Below are 20,925 nucleotides of genomic sequence, written 5' to 3'. Positions count from 1 at the left end.
CTGGAAGATTCTTCCATCTCCACAGAGGAACTCTGGAGCTCTGTCAGGGTGACCATCGGGTTCTTGGTCACCTCTCTGACCAAGGCCCTTCTCCCTCAATTGCTCAGTTTGGCCAGGCGGCCAAAATGTCTAAAGACATGTTTTCACTTCGTCATTATTGGATATTGTATGTAGATTGATGAGGTGTTGATGTTAAAAACACTTAATTTAATACATTTTAGAATAAGGCTGTAAAGTAACAACATTTGGAAAAAGGGAAGGGGTCTGAATACTTTCCGAATGCACTGTACATACTGTCAATTTCTTTACTTTTTTTTCACACTTCACACAATACCACATGAGGACACAACTAACACTCTTTAAAGGTATCTATCAACAAAGGAATTGGAGCATGTAAAGATACAAAAGAGCAACTGATATCTACAGTATCTAATGTAAGCATAGATTCACAGTTAGGGTGGCTGAGTGCCACACTTTCAAAGAAATCCCCCTTTTCCTTACATCTTTTACTGTCTTTTCCCTTCTCAGAGTTGTTATATTCGAAGTGTGCCTGCATATAAGTCAAACTACAGCAGTCTTGTAGATGATATTTCAGAAGACCTGGAATAGACTGAGATATTTCTTTCAGACAACCCACTAACATAAGGCCTGGCGAAGCACATTGGCATCCATTTTCTTAGTAACTTCAGGACAAGACTCATGAATTTCTGCCCTGCAAAGGCATAGATGATCGGATTCAAACAACAGTGTGTGAACGCTATCACCTCTGTCCACTGCATTGCCAGATCTATGTTCGTGTGAGTTGTACAGTCCCCAAAATAGCTCTGGGTCTCCAGATAACGCAGGAGAATGACCACATTGTATGGGGTCCAAAAGCAGAAAAAGACCACTACTATGATGATTATCAGTTTGATGGCTTTGTGCTTTTTGGTGGTTTTGATATTGACTAACATCGGAACGATTCTGGAATAGCAGATCACCATGACGGAGAGAGGGAGAAGTAAACCCAAGACATTCATCTCTAAATAAGAAACCTGGCGCCACATGCTACCCTCTGGATACTCTGGTTTACATGTTGTAAGCCCAGACTCATTATTTACTTTGGTGAAGATGATTGTAGGCAGAGAGGCACAGAGACTGAGAGCCCACATGAACAGAGACAGAGTGATCCCTACTCTGACTGATCTGGGCCTGGCCAGGGTGTGAGCGTGGACTATGACCACATAGCGATCCACTGTCAAGATCACCATGAAGAAGATGCTGCCATAAAACCCAAGCATGTATAGTCCGGTTACCAGTCGGCACATAAAGTCCCCCAGGAGCCACTTGGCTGCGGTGGCGTAGTGGGACCAGAAAGGCAGGGAGATGATGAAGAAAAGGTCAGACAGAGCCAGGTTGAAGAGACAGAGGTCTGTCATGCTTCTGATCCTCTTAAACATCACCAGGACACAGACCACCAGGCCGTTACCGATGAAGCCCACGATGAAGACCAGGCTGTAGAGTGTAGGCAGAAACACCCGTCCAAACTCCTTCACATTGGCATTGTTGCAGGGCTCTGATCTATATAAACCTTCTGTATCATCGTAGTAGGAGGAATAGTTATATTCTGTTGTTGGCTCCATATCCTTGTCTGTAGAAAGACAGAAATTGTATTGTTATTAGTCAAGGTGGAGTGCTTTCATTCAAAATCAACCTGAATAGTCAACGTGGCAATCTGCAGTTCAAACTATAAAAAAGGAGCCACCCCGCCACTGTTTGGATAAACAGCTGAGGGATGGGGCTGGAGAAATGGAACCACTAATTCTAATAATAATTTTCTACTTGTTCAAGTTTGTAATGGAAATGTGTTTCTTGCATATCCTAACTCCCCCTGAGACGCATGCAGGAGTGGGGTCACAGCCAGGGTCAACATTGTCCAGGGCCCCTGGAGCAATTGGGGTTAAGTGTCTTGCTCAAGGGCACTGCGACAGATTTTTAACCTTGTTGGCTCCATATTCATATACATACTGTAGATGTGGATGCAAGGACTGACCATCCATGAGATCAACATTATAGTTTTTAACATGTTTTTAAGCTATACAGTGTTTGTTTACAAATAATGGAGTGAAACAATCTTATATTTTAGATTTCTGTTGGTGTAAAACAGTTTATATGAATGATAAGATATACTCTCTACAAATCAATGGTTATATATCATTAATTTAAATGTAAAAACAATCACACATTTCCCCTTTAAGTTGTTCCTTTGAAATATTATCATTGTACTGAATATTCATCAAAACAAACAAACAAGTAAACACAGAAACACAAGCGTCATGCCCATACAGCACAGGGGCACATACCCTCTTTCCCGTTCCCTCAGATTTGTCCTGTTTTATTAAAAAATGCAAGCAATTTTTTGAAAATTTTGTTTGTTTGTTTCTCTGTAATACTACTAGCACCTAGCAATTTTATGAAGTTGGCTTTAGCTAGTCCAGATAGGTTCCCAATCTCATAACTAGCTACCAAGAAGCCATTTCAGGCTTTCAATCAGGTTAGAGTAGCTAGTTTGTCTAACTATCTTAGCTGGCATGCCTGCTGGCCAGGTTGGTAGACTACTAAATGTACTGAATAAGACACATTCCTTGAAATCTTTTACCCAGATTTTAGCAGAGAAGCATATTTAGTTTATTATACAGGCTGATTATACAGATTATGGGGCTGCTCTGACACCTTCAGGTGCTTATAGGTGTTCACTGCACAGTCAAAGAAATCTAGAAAGTCATAGCCAGGGCTCTCCAATCCTGTTCCTGGAGAGCTACTGTCCTGTAGGTTTTCGCTCCAATCCTAATCCAGGGCACCTGATTCTAATAATTAGCTGGTGGATAAACTGAATCAGGTTAGTTACAACTAGGGTTGGATTGAAAACCTAAAGCTCTCCAGGAACAGGGTTGGAGTGCCCTGTAAGTAGTCTATAATTCATGCTATATTGTATATTAACAAAAGGGTATTTAAATTAGGGCACAAATTGAGTACGGTAATCTAACGGCTATCATTTTTAAACTCTATTCATCTCTTCAAGTAATTACGTAATTTTTGTTCATTTTTTATGCTAAAATGTCACAAGCATAAATAATTGTTGTGTTAGCCCTTAGAAATACATATAGATTTGATATCTTCAATAGGTTTCTAGATGTTGACAAAAGTACTCACCAGGCATGATTAATGATCAATTAGCTCTTTGGTGTTTCTTCTCTGAGTCTCGTGAAGATGTGTGTATTATCCTGTTGTACAATAGCCTATAGTACTGCTGCTGCAGTTTCCTTCACCTCCTTTAGAAGGAGGTACTGTGAACTTATTATAATGAATGTTGGTTTGTTTCACACTGCTATTTTTAGACTGAGGTTTGGGTGTACACTCTTAGAAAACAAATGTGTGTGTGGGGGGGGTGAATAGTGAACAGTCAAGTTCAGTTTTTTTGTCTTATTTCTTGTCAAGAAATAGCGTAAATAACTATTCACACCCCCAAAGTCAATAATTTGTAGATCCACCTTGAGCTGCAAGTCTCGTGGTATGTCTCTATGAGCTTGGCACATCTAGCCAATGGGATTTTTGCCCATTCTTTAAGGCAAAACTTCTCCAGCTCCTTCAAGTTGGATGGGTTCCGCTGGTGTGCAGCAATCTTTAATTCATACCACAGATTCTTAATTGGATTGAGGTCTGGGCTTTGACTAGGCCATTCAACAACATTTAAATGTTTCCTCTTAAACCACTCGAGTGTTGCTTTAGCAGTATACTTAGGGTCATTGTCCGGCTGGAAGGTGAACCTCCGTCCCAGTCTCAAATCTCTGGAAGACTGAAACAGGTTTCCCTCAAGAATTTCCCTATATTTAGCGCCATCCATCATTCCTTCAATTCTGACCAGTTTCCCAGTCCCTGCCGATGAAAAACACCTATACAGCATGATGCTGCCATCACCATGCTTCACTGCGGGGATTGGTTCTCGGAGTGATGAGAGGTGTTGGGATTGCGCCAGACATAGCATTTTCCTTGATAGCCAAAAAGGTCTCTTTGTTGCCTCTCTGATTAATGCCCTCCTTGCCAGGTCCTTGAGTTTTGGTGGGTGGCCCTCTCTTGGCAGGTTTGTTGTGGTGCCATATTCTTTACATTTTTAATAATGCATTTAATGGTGCTCCGTGGGATGTTCAAAGTTTCTGATATTTTTTTATAACCCAACCCTAATCTGTATTTCTCCACAACTTTGTCCCTGTCCCTGGTCTTCATAGTGCCGCTTTCCATTTTGTAATAATGGATTTAATGGTGCCTGTGGGATGTTCAAAGTTTGATATTTTTTTATAACCCAACCCTAATCTGTATTTCTAACTTTGTCCCTGTCCCTGACCTTGGTCTTGGTAGTGCCTTGCTTGGTAGTGCCGCTTGCTTGGTAGTGCCGCTTGCTTGGTAGTGCCGCTTGCTTGGTAGTGCCGCTTGCTTGGTAGTGCCGCTTGCTTGGTAGTGCCGCTTGCTTGGTAGTGCCGCTTGCTTGGTGGTGTTGCAGACTCTGGGGCCTTTCAGAACAGGTGTATATATACTGAGATCATGTGACAGATCATGTGACAATTAAATTGTACACAGGTGGACTTTATTTAACTAATTATGTGTCTTTGGAAGGTAATTGGTGGCACCAGATCTTATTTAGAGGCTTCATAGCAAAGGGGGTGAATATATATGCAAGTACCACTTTTCAGTTTTTTCTTTTTCAGAATTCTTTGAAACAAAGTAATTTTTTTCATTCCATTTCACCAATTTGGACTATTTTGTGTATGCCCATTACATGACATCCAAATAAAAATCTATTTAAATGACAGGTTGTAATGCAACAAAATAGGGAAAACGCCAAGGGGGGGGGGGTGTGAATGCTTTTGCAAGGCACTGTACATGGAACCCAAAGGGGTTCGACCTGATACCAAAAAGGGTTCCACCTTGAACCCAGAAACGTTATCTTATGTGGACTGTAAGTAGCCCTTTCCTGCGGTCAATTTACCAAATTGCATACTTTTTTTAAACACACAAAAAATCTGCTGTTTCTCTGTCAAACTATTTTGTCATATTTCAATCTTCTGTGATGTATATAAAGTGTAATATTGGGATGCAAACTCAAAATTCTAGACATTTGTGTCTGAAACTTTCGTTTCAAAGTAGATTTGTTTAAGACCAAGAAACACTTTGTGACACCAATTTGCCCACTGCAGTAATTCATGTAAATCAAGTATTTTACACACACACACACACACACACACACACACACAATGTTCCTCTCCTCTTTACTACCGTATTATCACAGTGGAAATGGGTTAGGCTGCAGCATATTATGTGATTTGAAGTCACACAGTGACCTCCTGTGGGCAGAGTTTGTGACAGATGTAACTCCATCACTATTCATTAAATGTATGATAATTACACCAAACATGTTGTTAAAAGTGAACATGATTTCCTGCAATTCTCAACTGATCGATCCATATCTGATCAGAAGACTAAGATCGTTCCATCATCTTTGTGCAATGATTAACTATCTAACACTAGAATTACATTACTGTAAAGTCAGAAATATATTTTTAGTTTCTGTTCATTTCAGTTTTTTATTTGAACAGTGAAATATCAATGTTCTCTCGATATTCTTGGATGATCAGCGATGTGTGTAATGTCGGCTGTTGTTGTGTGCAAAGAAATGGGCGGGGTGGTAAGTGAATTAATTATTGCAAGGGATTCTGGGATCCAGGGTTTAATTCAAGTAGTTGGATTTTCAATAGGATAAAGCAGAGATTTATGAAATTCGCAACTGTGAGTTCTTCATTATCAATGCGTTCGTTTAACTCAATAGAAATAACCTTTTAATATGCTCACTATGTCCAGATAGTGTCACTTTACAGCCTGCCTATAAAATGGACTCATTCTTTCCACAGAGATATATGCAATTATTAGTATATTACATATTTAGTAGAATAGTTGTATTAAATATAAACAGCGATCAAAACGTGAGTGTGTTTTAAGTTAAATGTGGGTCTCAGTAAAACAAAATGAGACTGGTGAAACTGTTGCCTTGAATGCGTCCCAATTCTACTGCTCGATCGCCTTCTGGAGCTGGCAAGAAGTGGCAGTGAATTCCCAATGAGCATGATTGACATTTCAGTGCTGACGAAGGCGGGCTCGGACTAGAACAGGGACAACCGGCATTTACACGGATTATTTCCGAAATCGATTTGCAATTACTTGTTATGAGAATATGAATTAAAACAATGTTTGAATCGACGTAAGTAAACTATTATACCTATCACACCCTGAATGTTTATGCGGTTATTTTTATCTCTACGCTGCGACTTTTTGTTGTGAAGACAACTGTTACTATGTTGCAGGACTTTAGTCTGCAAATGACTGTCAAATTTGAGCAGTCAATTTTGTAGGGACCAATAAATCCTATTTTGTAATTAATGTGAAACATTTATTTTATTTGAAATAGCCTAGCCTACTGACATTGTTGACTGCATTGTCGCCTAGAAGTAACCACACACAATTCTCAACTATTGTTTCATTAGAAAAATATCACCAATGTTTAAGAATTATAAATGATAAAATAACACTTTTTTTGTTTTGTTTTTGTCCTTCTATCGGTTATTTGGATATCAACGGGCTTAGATATCAGTAGAGCTTTGGTGTCCTTGATGACAGATGACAGGACAAAAGGAAAATATTGAGGATAGCCAAACGTTTACCATTGAAGTTGGATATTGCCACATGCAGAGATGAATTTTGGAGAAGTCAACACAGCCACAAAACCTCCAATAGGGTAAGTGTGAGGAATTTGAGGTCTCTAATAACTGTTTGTCTTTCCCACTCCAAATGTGTATATTAATAAGTATTGTGTTTTAATACATGTTCAAACAATCCAATTATCATAATATTGAGGAATTGATGATGGAGACAGACTTGGTCATAAGGTGACTTGATACAAGAGAAACATGGAGAATGCCTATTTGTCACCTAGCAGGCCTTTGCATATAATATATATATATATATATATATGAGGCTATATTCTTTAAAAACAATATACACTTCATGAATTGTTGTAAGCCTAAAACAGTCTTTATCTCTCTGTAGTTGTCAGTAGACACATCAAAAGCCATAGCATACAGTATTGTATGTATTGACAGGCAGAGCATTCCAGTGTAGTTGAATTCTATGGAAACAACTTGCATGACCCCTGATTGGAAAACAACTATGGGCCAGTCCACAACAGAAGCTTTTGGGAAGTGGCAGTTACTGCATTTTTACTGTCTCTGTAGTTCTTTTGTCACCTCTGTTGTTGTTGACTCAATATGCTGCATCTTCTTCCCATTGGCGAAGGCAACACAAAACATCATCTCTAAAATTGCTGGGTTACGCTGTTTAGGCACTTTAAATCTATCCTAATCTACACAATTACATCATACAGTGTAATTCAAATCTTCTTACAGACGTAAATCGGACACTTCAGTACTGGGATTGTTGTATAGTTATTATTCTATATCTTTTTGTGCAGAAACACGTTCTATCCTTCAGACGTCATAATGTGGTAGAATCTATTTACTGGTGTTGTTGTGGGAGGCTGAAGTCCACAACCCTTATTACGTGCAAGTAAACCAAATCCTTTGTATTTTGCACCCATGGTCCTGCATCTCCTCCACCCCGCTGAAGGCTTTTATATAATCACCTCCTATGACATGTTGCAGAAAGCACATGATGAATAGTGGTTATTTAAAGACAGCAGTTGCTGAACATTCCTCTCTGCTCTGCCTGTCCCTCTGGAGACCAATGGTGCCATTTCCTTGGTTGTTCCCATTGACTGAACATTTTTCAAATCTCTTTTTCAAGTGATCCCTGGCCAAGAAAAGCAGTAGATGGGTCATTCCATTGATTAGGTGCCTTTTGAGTAGTGTAACTTGGCAAAAATAAATAAATAAGTAGATTCAAATTTATTTTATGTCGTAAAGAGCACGTTCAACTTATTAAAAAACATGTTTTCCCATCTCAAGAGATTAAATAAAGAAATGACTGTAGTAAGTGCCTATTTACAGGGTTGAGGACTTATTAAATCAGACATTAAATCCCCTTGACAGGGAGAATGGAAGCTTGTTGTGTGCAACAGGGAGGGAATATTAAATGCAAGCTTCACAACAACAAAACATTTGTAAAACATTTCTAGTTTTGGTAACAAGGTAGATAGATGTGTTATGCTCGATCCGCTCAGTTTTCCACCACAAAATACCAGCAAATTGTAAAATAAAATAAAAAAGAGTAGAACCAGTTCACTTGCTTTTAGACTATGATTTGACTATTAGATGATCAATGTTATTTTTTTTAATGAATGTGAGTTCAACAGGGCTGACCTTAATTATTATTATTTTTTTTTAAATGATCACCTTAAAATGAATCACTAATCACATGAGATAAATAATAGTTTTCAGAAATGACTATCAAAGCAACAAAACTATGGCTTTACAATGATGGTGAAAACTTGGGGTTAAGTGAGTTAAAATCTTCCTGGAAGTCAGAGGAACATGTCAAAATGCTAAATGTTTTATTTCTATGTGATCTATATGAAAGGGTACTTTATTTAATATAACAGGTTTTTCAAATTCAATATTTGTCCACAATTTCTTCTTAAAATATGAAAGGATGCAAAAGGCACTCTTTTCGGGGAACGACTCAGTTATTAGATTAATATTTTTTTAAATCCCAACGAAACATGTCAAATGTATTACCTTTACCAGTTGGTAAAAAGGTTCTCTTTAGATTACTATGACATCTGCCATCTGTTAGCTGACTTACTGACAAAAGGAGAACAGCCTAATGTCATCACAGAGGCGTTGGCAGCTTTATTTTACATGGCAAGAACAAGAAGGGAGGTTTAAAGTGAAACGGAGCCCATAAAACACTCACAGGGAGGTAAGAATGTCCACTTCTGAGGAGATGGGTTATGTCCCAAATGGCACCCTATTTCCAATATAGTATTGTGCACTACGTTTGACCAGTGTCCTATGGTCAAAAGTAGTACAGTACATAGGGATTAGGGTGTCATTTGGGACAAAACTTTCAGACATCCTGAGATTCCAGACAGCCTTTTTTGGTTAGCTAGCCCAGAGAGCCTTGCTCTTCCTAGCCCTGCTCTGCCTTATTGTGCTATAGGACGTTATAGGGAGTCCAATCCTGATCACAACAGTATGTGTTTAATTTTATGTGTATATTTATTTTGTATATTGTCATAAAGAAGATGACACAATTGCAGAATAGTCCCGCTTAATATTTTGGTTTCAACCATGTGGTTTCAACCATGTGGATACTCCCTGATACTCCCTGTATATTGTGACAAACTCCCTGTATATTGTGACAAACAGTTATAGTATAACTGCTCTGGAGTCAGCTTGAGTCTATTTGTTGTTTCTCTGTTGTGTGAATTGGAGCATTGTGTGTGTTTTTAGGGGCTATGAGCAGTCCCAGTCCCAGGTCTAAAAGGTTAAAGTGTACAGACCTAGGCCAACAGTCTTAATTAGAATTGTGTGTGTGTACTACTGTAAATGCCTGGTGTTGTTGTGTCTGAGCTAAGGGACCATCTATAAGGGTGTATTAATGGGTCTAAGCCCAAATTGTCAACAGAGCAGGCATTTCTATTTGTTTTTCAAGAGAAGATAATTTTAAGCTTTTTGCAAGATGAGAGAGCAGTGGTATATGGCTGGAAATAACTACTCCTGTTTTACTGGCCATCGGGTTTAAAATGACCTGACTGCCTGGCACTAGTCTTTATAAATAGTTCTCTGACTGCTTGGCACTAGTCTTTATAAATAGTTCTCTGACTGCCTGGCATTAGTCTTTAACAAATAATTCTGACTGCTACCACACGCAGCAGATTCATTACTTCCATGGACTCTTCAGTGCATATGCTCTACTTGTATTGGGACCTGCCCTATCAGTTTTACTATTGTTTACGCAGTTACAACTCAAGTAAGAATAGTTTTGAAGAGAATACGTTTCAACTTATTGGTAGGTTACATCATAATTATGTAGACACACATGCATACCATTTTAGAGAATGTAATTATTGTAGTCAAGAGGGCAAAATGAACACGTCTTAAGTATGTCATTACTCTACAGCAGTCTGTTGACTAGTTGCCCTGTCCTCTCCTGCATGGTGGATATGAGGGGCTGTTTGAACACAAGTTGAGCACTAAGCTACAGGACCTATTTTGGGCCACTGTCAGGCTGTGTAGTCTGAGGATTGTGTGGTAGGTGGGTTTGAGGTGAAGACTGATCAGTGTACAGTACAGTTGAGACTAGCCCGAAATATTAGGTTAGGTGTGGTAGTAATCATGTGTTCATTAATGGCATTGTTCTTACATTGGTTGGTTTAGATGTTTGATTGTTATTTCACCTGCACCATCACACTGTGGATGGCAGACTCTGAGGAAGAGGAAGAGCAGCTGTTGATTATAATGATGCTTTAGGTTATCATACGGTGATGCTAGTACTGACACTAGTTTACATCTATTTCCTTTTTCACACCTTTACTGCAGTGGCCTCCCCTTATTTAACAAATACCATAATCATATGTTCGTCTCATTCTGACTGGAAGTGTCTATGGCTAAAAGAGGAGTGGTATAATATGTGTTTCTCTGAGTCCTTCCCTGCAGCAGAGCTTTGTTAATTGAGGGAGTTGCTTAGGGAGTATGGAACAAGCTAATTGTTATTTCCTGCTGTTCTGTGCCCTCCCTCCCCAGTCCCTGGTGCTCAGTGCTCTACTCCCTGTCCTGTGGGATATTACCCTCCATAAGGGATGGTTTCACACACACATCAGCTGGTCTAGAGGGCCAGGTTATACAGTATAATCCTGGTCTGCATCTCAAATGGCACACTACTCCTTATGTAGCGCACTACTTTTGACCTTGGCCCATAGGGCTCTGGTACAAAAGTAGTGCACTATATACTGTAGGGATGCAGACCTGGTGTAAAGGGTTGGCTATACAGTATAGGGGTCTCTTGTTTGCACTGACATGTGCAATCCTCGAGGATTAGGTTCTGAGACTGAATCCTGTCCAGACACACGTGGAACACGGTCTCTATTAAAGGGGACAGGTCTTCTCATGACATGGGTCATGGCTAAGTAAGAGTTGGTCTGAGACCGGGGTCTGAAGCGGTCAGTGGATCAGAGCAGAGACTTAGACTGCTTCCCAAATGGCAACCTATTCTCTACATAGTTCCCTACTTTTGATCAAAGCCCTATGGACCCTGGTCAAAAGTAGTCACTATATAGAAATAGGGTGCTCTTTGGGACACAGACATATCTGCAGTAATATGGGATGCTAAAAGAATTACCCTATTAACTCAGTACTGCACCATCTGGCTTCATAGGCTTTGTTTGGTCCACTCAGCCATGTATCTTATAAGTAAACTATAGTTGTATGTATTTGTTGTGTCAATAGAGCAGTGTTCTGAAGTTATTTCAGAAGTAGGCTATGGTGTTTGCTATATTTAATAGTTGCATTAAGACATTCCTGAGGTACTTTAAAGTGAGGATGCTTTGTCATTATTTGTTCACTAGGTATGCGGCATGCATTCACTCTTAAAGAAATGGTGCTATTTAGTACCCAAACGTTTTTTGGGGTCTGTACCCGTAGGAGAACCCTTTGAAGAACCCTTTTTTCCCCATGTTAGAACCCTTTTGGGTTCCATGTAAAACCCTGCCCACAGAGGGTTCTACATGGAACCCAAAGGATCCTACCTATAGGGACAGCCAAAGAACCCTGTTTTCTAAGAGTGTAGTTGAAGTGAATATGTTGACTGTTTTTTCCTGTGGCTGTAATTACTTATGCAATCTCTCACCTTCAGTCATACATAGACCAGGCAGCCCTGAGTCACCAACCAACCAGGAGCAGATGACCAGACCTAGGCACCTAGGTTACATGTCTCTGACTACTGTGAAGGGAAGAGGGGTAGTGTCTGGTTTGTTACAGTACGACAAGTGGTGCCTCAGCCTCTCCCTTAGGTGGATGTCAGAGAGAACGGCAGCCCAGAGATGCTCTTCTCTTTTTTATGTATCTCTCTCTCTCTTGCTGCTAATGAGTAATTTATTCCAGAAGGCACATTTGTTAGAGCCAAAGGAGCTGTGTTCACTTGTTCCCCCAGAGATGTGGTTATAGTCAGTACTTTCCTGTTCTTCCCAGAACCAGCAGCTTTGGAACGGTCCGAGGCTAGCAGAGCTGGAGTATTCTGAGCATGGTGTGTAATGGTTCGAGGCTAGCAGAGCTGGAGTATTCTGAGCATGGTGTGTAATGGTTCGAGGCTAGCAGAGCTGGAGTATTCTGAGCATGGTGTGTAATGGTTCGAGGCTAGCAGAGCTGGAGTATTCTGAGCATGGTGTGTAATGGTCCGAGGCTAGCAGAGCTGGAGTATTCTGAGCATGGTGTGTAATGGTTCGAGGCTAGCAGAGCTGGAGTATTCTGAGCATGGTGTGTAATGGTCGAGGCTAGCAGAGCTGGAGTATTCTGAGCATGGTGTGTAATGGTCGAGGCTAGCAGAGCTGGAGTATTCTGAGCATGGTGTGTAATGGTTCGAGGCTAGCAGAGCTGGAGTATTCTGAGCATGGTGTGTAATGGTTCGAGGCTAGCAGAGCTGGCATGGTGTGTAATGGTTCTAGCAGAGCTGAGCATGGTGTGTAATGGTTCGAGGCTAGCAGAGCTGGAGTATTCTGAGCATGGTGTGTAATGGTCCGAGGCTAGCAGAGCTGGGTATTCTGAGCATGGTGTGTAATGGTCCGAGGCTAGCAGAGCTGGAGTATTCTGAGCATGGTGTGTAATGGTCCGAGGCTAGCAGAGCTGGAGTATTCTGAGCATGGTGTGTAATGGGCAGAGCTGGAGTATTCTGAGCATGGTGTGTAATGGTTCGAGGCTAGCAGAGCTGGAGTATTCTGAGCATGGTGTGTAATGGTTCCGAGGCTAGCAGAGCTGGAGTATTCTGAGCATGGTGTGTAATGGTTCGAGGCTAGCAGAGCTGGAGTATTCTGAGCATGGTGTGTAATGGTTCGAGGCTAGAGCTGGAGTAGAGCTGGTGTGTAATGGTTCGAGGCTAGCAGAGCTGAGCATGGTGTGTATTCTGAGCATGGTGTGTAATGGTTCGAGGCTAGCAGAGCTGGAGTATTCTGAGCATGGTGTGTAATGGTCCGAGGCTAGCAGAGCTGGAGTATTCTGAGCATGGTGTGTAATGGTCCGAGGCTAGCAGGTATTCTGAGCATGGTGTATTCTGAGCATGCATGGTGTGTAATGGTTCGAGGCTAGCAGAGCTGGAGTATTCTGAGCATGGTGTGTAATGGTTCGAGGCTAGCAGAGCTGGAGTATTCTGAGCATGGTGTGTAATGGTTCGAGGCTAGCAGAGCTGGAGTATTCTGAGCATGGTGTGTAATGGTTCGAGGCTAGCAGAGCTGGAGTATTCTGAGCATGGTGTGTAATGGTTCGAGGCTAGCAGAGCTGGAGTATTCTGAGCATGGTGTGTAATGGTCCGAGGCTAGCAGAGCTGGGTATTCTGAGCATGGTGTGTAAGAGGCTAGCAGAGCTGGAGTATTCTGAGCATGGTGTGTAATGGTTCGAGGCTAGCAGAGCTGGAGTATTCTGAGCATGGTGTGTAATGGTCCGAGGCTAGCAGAGCTGGAGTATTCTGAGCATGGTGTAGCGTGTGTGGGTGGGTAATGATAGAGCATGGCATTTGGGAAGAGGCCATGGGGGGGAGGAGTGTCTGATGTTGGAGTGCTCTGGACTGGAACGGAATACATCCTCTACATAGTCTACAACCGAAACATCCACATAGGCCTCCATAGTGACTCACCCGCTATCATTATCTAAAAGGAGAAACATTTTAAATCTATACGCAACAAAAATAATACACCCCCAAAAACTTTGGATACACCGCAAACCATAACCTCAACATAATGAAAACAGCAAGGCAAATATATGAAAATATTCGTGGGCTTATGTTTTCATTTAAAAACCAATACAACCTTCATGATCTAGTTCTTGGTACATTTTTTTATTATACTGATTTGACTTTAGGCTACCTGTTGGTGTTTTCCGTGTTACTGTGCTCAGAGAACTGGGTATTGTATTGTAGTAGAGCCAAATACAGTTTTAAATGGACACTTCAGAGAGCACAGGCCAGGTTGTTATCATCAGAAAGCCAATGAAGACCTTGCCATCTCAGCAATAAAACAGGGTGGGCTTTAGTCTACCCCTTCGAGTGGTTTGTCATTTGAGAGTCAGGGCATATGCTGAATTAGGAAGCTGCATGCTCTCAGCAACTGCAAACAAATGCCTCTGTGGAGCTCAAATGCCCCCTAGATGCATGTGGGTCATTCACTTTTTGCAGGATACTTCTATCAGTCATAAATACCCAGCTGCTACCAAATAGAGAGCAAGTCTCTCTCTCTCTCTTAGTGGTGTAAATATAGGTTGCTATGAGAACACATGGCTCCCAGAGAGCATGCTGCCATTGTTGCTCTGTGGAGTGGCTGAGGGTGAGGGTATTCACTGTCTGTCCTCTGCTCAATAGGGGGGAAACTCAAGTGACAACCGACAAAAATAGCATTAGTTCTTACGTGTGGAAGGGTTAAAGAGCTCCTCAAGGTAGTGTTTCCCCTATATTATTTTAGCAGAGGTGGCTCTAAATTGTTGCAACCGCTGCAAAAAAATATTTTTTATTTCTATACACACACACACACACACACACACACACACACACACACACACACACAGAACACACCTACTCATTCCAGAGTTTTCTTTATTTTTACTATTTTCTAGAATAACATTGTAGAATAACAGTGAATACATCAAAACTATGAAATAACACATGGAATCATGTAGTAAGCAAAAAAGTGTTAAACAAATCAAAATATATTTTATATTTGAAATTCTTCAAAGCAGCCACCCTTTGCCTTGATGAAAGCTTTGCACACTCTTGGCATTATCTCAACCAGCTTCACTTGGTTTTGGTGTATTCACTGTTATTCTACAATGTAGAAAATAGTAAAAATAAACAAAAACGTTTGAATGAGTAGGTGTGTCCAAACTTTTGACTGGTATTTTGTGTGTGTGTGTGTGTATGTATGTATGTGTATATATTTATATACATACTACCGTTCAAAAGTAATTACTTAGAAATGTCCTTGTTTATGAAAGAAAAGCTATTTTTTTGTCCGTTTCAAAATAGCATTAAAAAAAATACAAATTGTGTGAATTTTACCCCCTTTTCTCCCCAATTTTGTGGTATCCAATTGTTAGTAGTTATTATCTTGTCTCATCGCTACAACTCCGGTACGGGCTCGGGAGAGACGAAGGTCGAAAGCCGTCCTCCGAAACACAACCCAACCAAGCCACACTGCTTTAACACAGCGCGCATCCAACCTGGAAGCCAACCGCACCAATGGGTCAGAGGAAACACCGTGGACCTGGCGACCTGGTTAGCGAGCACTGCACCCGGCCCGCCACAGGAGTCGCGCGCGATGAGACAAAGATATCACTACCAAGCCCTCCCTAACCCGGACTACGCTGCGACAGAGCCTGGGTGCGAACCCAGGGTCTCTGGTGGCACAGCTAGCACTGCTATGCATTGCCCTAGACCACTGCGCCACCCGGGAGGCAAAATAACATTGAATTGATCAGAAATACAGTGTAGACATTGCTAATGTTGTAAATTACTATTGTAGCTGGAAACGGCTGATTTAAAAAAAAAATGGAATATCTACATAGGTGTACAGAGGCCCATTATCAGTAACCATCAGTCCTGTGTTCCAAAGAGACATTCTGTTAGCTAATCCAAGTTTATCATTTTAAAAGGCCAATTGATCATTAGAAAACCCTTTTGAAATTATGTTAGTACAGCTGAAAACTGTTGTTCTGATTAAAGAAGCAATCAAACTGGCCTTCTTTAGTATCTGGAGAATCAGCATTTGTGGGTTCGATTACAGGCTCAAAATGGCCAGAAACAAAGAACTTTCTTCTGAAACTCGTCAGTCTATTCTTGTTCTGAGAAATGAAGGCTATTCCATGCGAGAAATTGCCAAGAAACTGAAGATCTCGTACAACGCTATGTACTATTCCCTTCACAGATCAGTGCAAACTGGCCCTAACCAAAATTGAAAGAGGAGTCGGGGCCCCGGTGCACAACTGAGCAAGAGGACAACACATTAGTGTCTAGTTTTAAAAACAGACGCCTCACAAGTCCTCAACTGGCAGCTTCATGAAATAGTACCCGCAAAACACCAGTCTCAACGTCAACAGTGAAGAGACGACTCCGGGATGCTGTCCTTCTAGGCAGAGTTCCTTTGTCCAGTGTCTGTGTTCTTTTGCACATCTTTTCTTTTTATTGGACAGTCTGAGATATGGCTTTTTCTTTGCAACTCTGCCTGGAAGGCCAGTATCCCGGAGTCGCCTCTTCACTGTTGACGTTGAGACTGGTGTTTTGCGGGTACTATTTAATGAAGCTACCAGTTGAGTACTTGTGAGGCGTCTGTTCCTTAATGGACAAAAAATGAGCTTTTCTTTCAAAAACAAGGATATTTCTAAGTGACCCCAAACTCTTGAACAGTTGTGTGTATATGTATATATGTGTGTGTGTGTGTGTATATATATATATATATATTTGTTTATTTAATTTGTAACTTTTTACCCCTTTTTTGTGATATCCAATTGTCCCATTGCTGCAACTCCCATATGGACTCAGGAGAGGCGAAGGTCGAGAGCCATGCGTCCCCCAAAACGCGACCCTGCCAAGCCGCACTGCTTCTTGACACACTGCTCTCGTAACCCAGAAGCCAGCCACACCAATGTGTCAGAGGAATCACCATACAACTGGGGACCGATGTCCGTGTGCATGCGCCCAGCCCTCCACAGGAGTCACCAGAGCACAATTGGACAAGGACATCCCAGCAGGCCAAACCCTTCCCTATCCCGGACAAAGCTGGGACAATTATGTGCCGCCTCATCGGTCTCCCGGTTGCATCCGGCTGCGTCATGGTATGGGATTGAACTCGGGTCTGTAGTGACTCCTCAAGCACCGCGAAGCAGTGCCTTAGACCGCTGCGCCACTCAGGAGGCTTTATATATATATATATTTCTGCCGAGATGTGCTTTTAAATACATGTAGATAGTCATTGGCTCAATTACTGGAAGTCTATGGGAACACTAGTAGCAATCCACAGTCTCTCATTGATGTGTGCTGACAGTCTCTCTTTCTCTCTCAGCACTTGGACACCCTCCAAATGAAGGCAGATTTTTTTTTTTTTTCCTCAGTCCTTAATCAATAGCTAGTCTGTTGTGGTATTGAAAGATCCCAAATGAGATGGCCAAAGATTTCTAAAACCAGATCAAGCTGCTTTAGCAGACAATGAGAACAATGGGTGAACTATATAATTATCCAAATAAGTATTATATTTCCTGATATTTACTTGTTTATTCTCCTCTTTCTCATTTCATATTATTAATAAAAACATTTAAATCAAATCTTCAATGTTTATATTTTGATCAGTTCCTTCATGTTATTGTATGCTAAGAAAAGCACTATAATATCAGGAAATAGAATATTAAGATTTTCCTTTACCTTACTACTATTTGTGTACTGTGTGTATGTTCCAATACGATCCTAGTTCATATGTAGTATAGTATGTAGTTACGAATAATATGCAGGTATTTCATATGCTAATTATGGTCAGTAAAATACATGTCTGTTGGAGTGAAATGGGTCACTTTTGTTTTATTACTCCATAGTATGCCTAAATGCAGTGTCTACTTTTTAAAGGATAGTGCTCCCATTGTTTGGGTCTAATCCCATTGTGCTGCATAGAACTGGCCATGACAGGTGTCTCTCACCACAGTCTCTGCGTCCCAAATGGCGCACTATTCACTTTATAGTGCACTTAATTAGATTGACCGGGGCCTATAGGGCTCTGCTCAAAAGTGATGCACCATATACAGATTAGGGTGCCATTTGGGATGCAGCTAGTGTTTCCCCTACCTTCAACTTCTAAAATGACAGGTTGTCATTGTGTACGTCTCTCTTCATCAGGTCTAAACTGGCTCCTGCTTCCCTGCTTCTAATACACTACAGTACAAAACTCTACTAACATATTCCACTATTTTAATAAGACCCAGGAAAGGAAGGAATATTTATATTTCCATAATTATTTTGTCAGGATAACTTATGAACCTCATACAGTACAAGCTCTTATCAGTCTTTCCTTGCAGAGTGAGTTGTATCGCTCACTGACTCACTGCTTCCTTTATTGTTGTCAAATACAACAGAGAGCATTATTGATATGAACTTGAGCCCTGTGGCAGAAAGAGCACAGAGGGGTTGACTTATTCTAACTGGATAGTTGCCTAGAGGGGAGCAGAGCCTTATTTGGGCCTTGGAATGTGAACAGTCCCATGCACACAGAGACTAATCCCGTAATCAGTCTAACACAACACCAGGGTAACAAACTACCAGGTCAGATTATAGAAGTAGTACCTATTCACTGGTTAGCTAGATACCCTACAGCTACTGCGCTTCCTGTGCTGTGTGGCTTGTTGTGATGCTTACACACTCCCACTGGGTCTAAACAGCTAGGTTAGGTTTATAGCATTAGTAGGCCACTCCTCTCAACACCTAGCTGGTTGGTTAGTCACTGCATACTCCCTACTGTAGTGCCCTGTGCTGTACTGTGGGGTGGTGTTGTTGACCATATCATACTGTAACTATCTATGACAATCCCTACTGCAATGTAATCCTGCAATGATTACAGCTGTGAGTCTTTGGGGGTAAGTCTCTAAGAGCTTTGCCCACCTGGACTGGACAATATTTGCCCATTATTCTTTAAAACATTATTGAAATGGATTGTTGATGATTGCTAGACAGCCATTTTCAAGTCTTGCTATAGATTTCCAAGCTGATTTAAGCCAAAACTGTAACTGGGGTCACTCAGGAACATATAATGTTGTGGTGGTATGCAACTCCAGTGTAGATTTAGGCTAACCCTTGCTGATGACAAGCATACCCATATTATGATGCAGCCACCACCGTGCTTGAAAATATGAAGAGTGATACTCATTGATGTGTTGTATTGGATTTGCTCCAAACATTACGCTTTGTATTCAGGACAAAATGTTCATTTCTTTGCCACACTTTGTGTGTTCTTTGTGGTTGAGTCTGTGCTTAAAATTCACTACTCGATTGAGGGACCTTACAGATAATTGTATGTGTGGGGTACAGAGATTGGGTAGTCATTAAAAAATCATCTTAACCACCATATTGAATATGGATTGAGTCCATGCAACATTTATTATGTGACTTGTTAAGCACATTTTTACTCCTGAACTTATTTAGGCTTGACATAACAAAGGGGTTGAATACTTATTGACTTAAGACATTTCAGCTTTAAACATTTTTAATGAATTGTTCTACAATCAACATTGCACTTTGACTTTATGGGGTATTGTGTGTAGACACAAGATCTCAATTGAATCCATTTGAAATTTGGGCTGTAACACCAAAAATGGTGGAAAAGTAAAGGGGTGTGAATACTTTCTGAAGTCATTGCCACTACTTCAAAAAACATTTTTAACCTTTATTTAATTATTAGTAGTATTTGTTTTATTTTGCCGAGGCGCGCTTTGGGCACACTGGTTGAATCAACGTTGTTTCCGCATAATTTAAATGAAATGACGTAGAACCAACATGGAATAGACACTGAAATGACATCTGTACCCAGTTAGGGTTAATATAGAATTATAGAAACTGTCCTTGATTTACAGATTTGTTTCAAAGGAAGAGAACATAATTTAATTTTCATGTATTTTGGAGTACAATGTCCTTTAAAAAAAGTCACCAGAAGTGACCTTCTCACAGTCGTTCAACAAAATCTTGTATGTGTTTCCATTGGATTGTGTGTTCAATTAAAAAATAATATCTCGGGTTGATTCCTTTCACAACTGGCCAATGAAGTGGAGAGAGCAGACTGAGTGGTTCTGTGAAAGGTCCATTTGTAACCCAGTCACTCAGGAAACTGCACTTACTGCCCAGCTCAGGAACTGAGTTTTCTTCTGTCTTTAGGAGATTCTCTCATCGCCCAAAAGCGTGTGTGTGTGTGTGTGTGTGTGTGTGCGCGCGTGTGTGTGCGCGCGTGTGTGTGCGTTGGCTGACTCTGGAGACAAGGGCATGCTAAGATCTCAGTCTCGAGCGGAGGTGTACGAGTTGTTGTCCCAATATCAAACACACAGGTGCAGTCTCCCTGACGCATTCATAGTGGTATACTGCAGTACACTGGTTTTGATCATGAAGTTCTTTTCATTTCATCGCCCTCTCTCTGGTGTTTTGTTTTGAACAATTGTGGTTCAATGGTTCAATTACTTTGGGGCTGTGGATGGATGCCGGACTTGGTTATTAATAATTAACTTAGGTGAGGTTAGAGTCTAAGCACGGTAGTTTGTTGAATGTTCACATGCACGCCTACTCTCCACCTTCACAGAACAAGTTGTCTTCGAGGCTCCTAGAAGAGACATTTTCCCTGTAGCCCCAGGCCTTGGGAAGGATTTATAAACATGGACTGATATATAGAACGCTTAATCAAAAGCCCAAGGACTGACTTGACGTGAGTGGTGCAGATTTATCTCAAACTGTTGTTTGCTCAGTAGGGAGAAAGTGTGTAGCTATTAAACATACCTAGAAGGGAAAAGGCATGAATCATTGTAAACTGTATATTATAGTCGAGATAATGGTGTGTGCTGAGACAAGGCTACAATTTGTTCCTGACACGTGTCAAATACATACAGAGTCAGGTGTAGTGAAAGTTAGGACCACTAATGATTTACATAATCTTCTTTCAAAGTCCTGCCA

At 41.0% G+C, this 20,925-nt stretch overlaps 2 protein-coding genes across 7 annotated transcripts in view; one reads left to right on the top strand and one right to left on the bottom strand.

Annotated features, from left to right (window-relative positions):
• Positions 1–322: 322 nt before the first annotated feature.
• Positions 323–3,325, bottom strand: LOC112222809 (C-C chemokine receptor type 5). Its single transcript, XM_024385594.2, has 2 exons — positions 3,193–3,325; positions 323–1,630 (listed from the first exon to the last, which is right to left on the bottom strand). Exons 1-2 carry the CDS (start codon positions 3,197–3,199, stop codon positions 567–569), a joined length of 1,071 nt encoding a protein of 356 aa, XP_024241362.1. The 5' UTR covers positions 3,200–3,325; the 3' UTR covers positions 323–566.
• Positions 3,326–5,798: 2,473 nt separating this feature from the next.
• LOC112222810 (protein cordon-bleu) overlaps positions 5,799–20,925 on the top strand; it is a 60,082-nt gene continuing 44,955 nt past the window's right edge. For 3 of the 6 annotated variants that reach the window (XM_024385599.2, XM_024385598.2, XM_024385600.2), the window contains exons 1-2: positions 5,800–6,289; positions 6,673–6,823. In XM_024385599.2, the coding sequence (XP_024241367.1) occupies positions 6,780–6,823 (44 nt within the window). In that variant the 5' untranslated portion in view covers positions 5,800–6,289; positions 6,673–6,779. Of the gene's footprint in view, positions 6,290–6,672; positions 6,824–20,557; positions 20,681–20,925 lie in introns of those variants that run through there. The other 3 variants (XM_024385596.2, XM_024385595.2, XM_042304718.1) reach the window with 2 other exon arrangements.

Source organism: Oncorhynchus tshawytscha, linkage group LG23 (assembly GCF_018296145.1).
Source record: "Oncorhynchus tshawytscha isolate Ot180627B linkage group LG23, Otsh_v2.0, whole genome shotgun sequence".
NCBI classification, from domain to species: domain Eukaryota; kingdom Metazoa; phylum Chordata; class Actinopteri; order Salmoniformes; family Salmonidae; genus Oncorhynchus; species Oncorhynchus tshawytscha.
The sequence above is the reverse complement of the archived record's forward strand: the minus strand, read 5'-3'. Positions and strand labels throughout refer to the sequence as shown.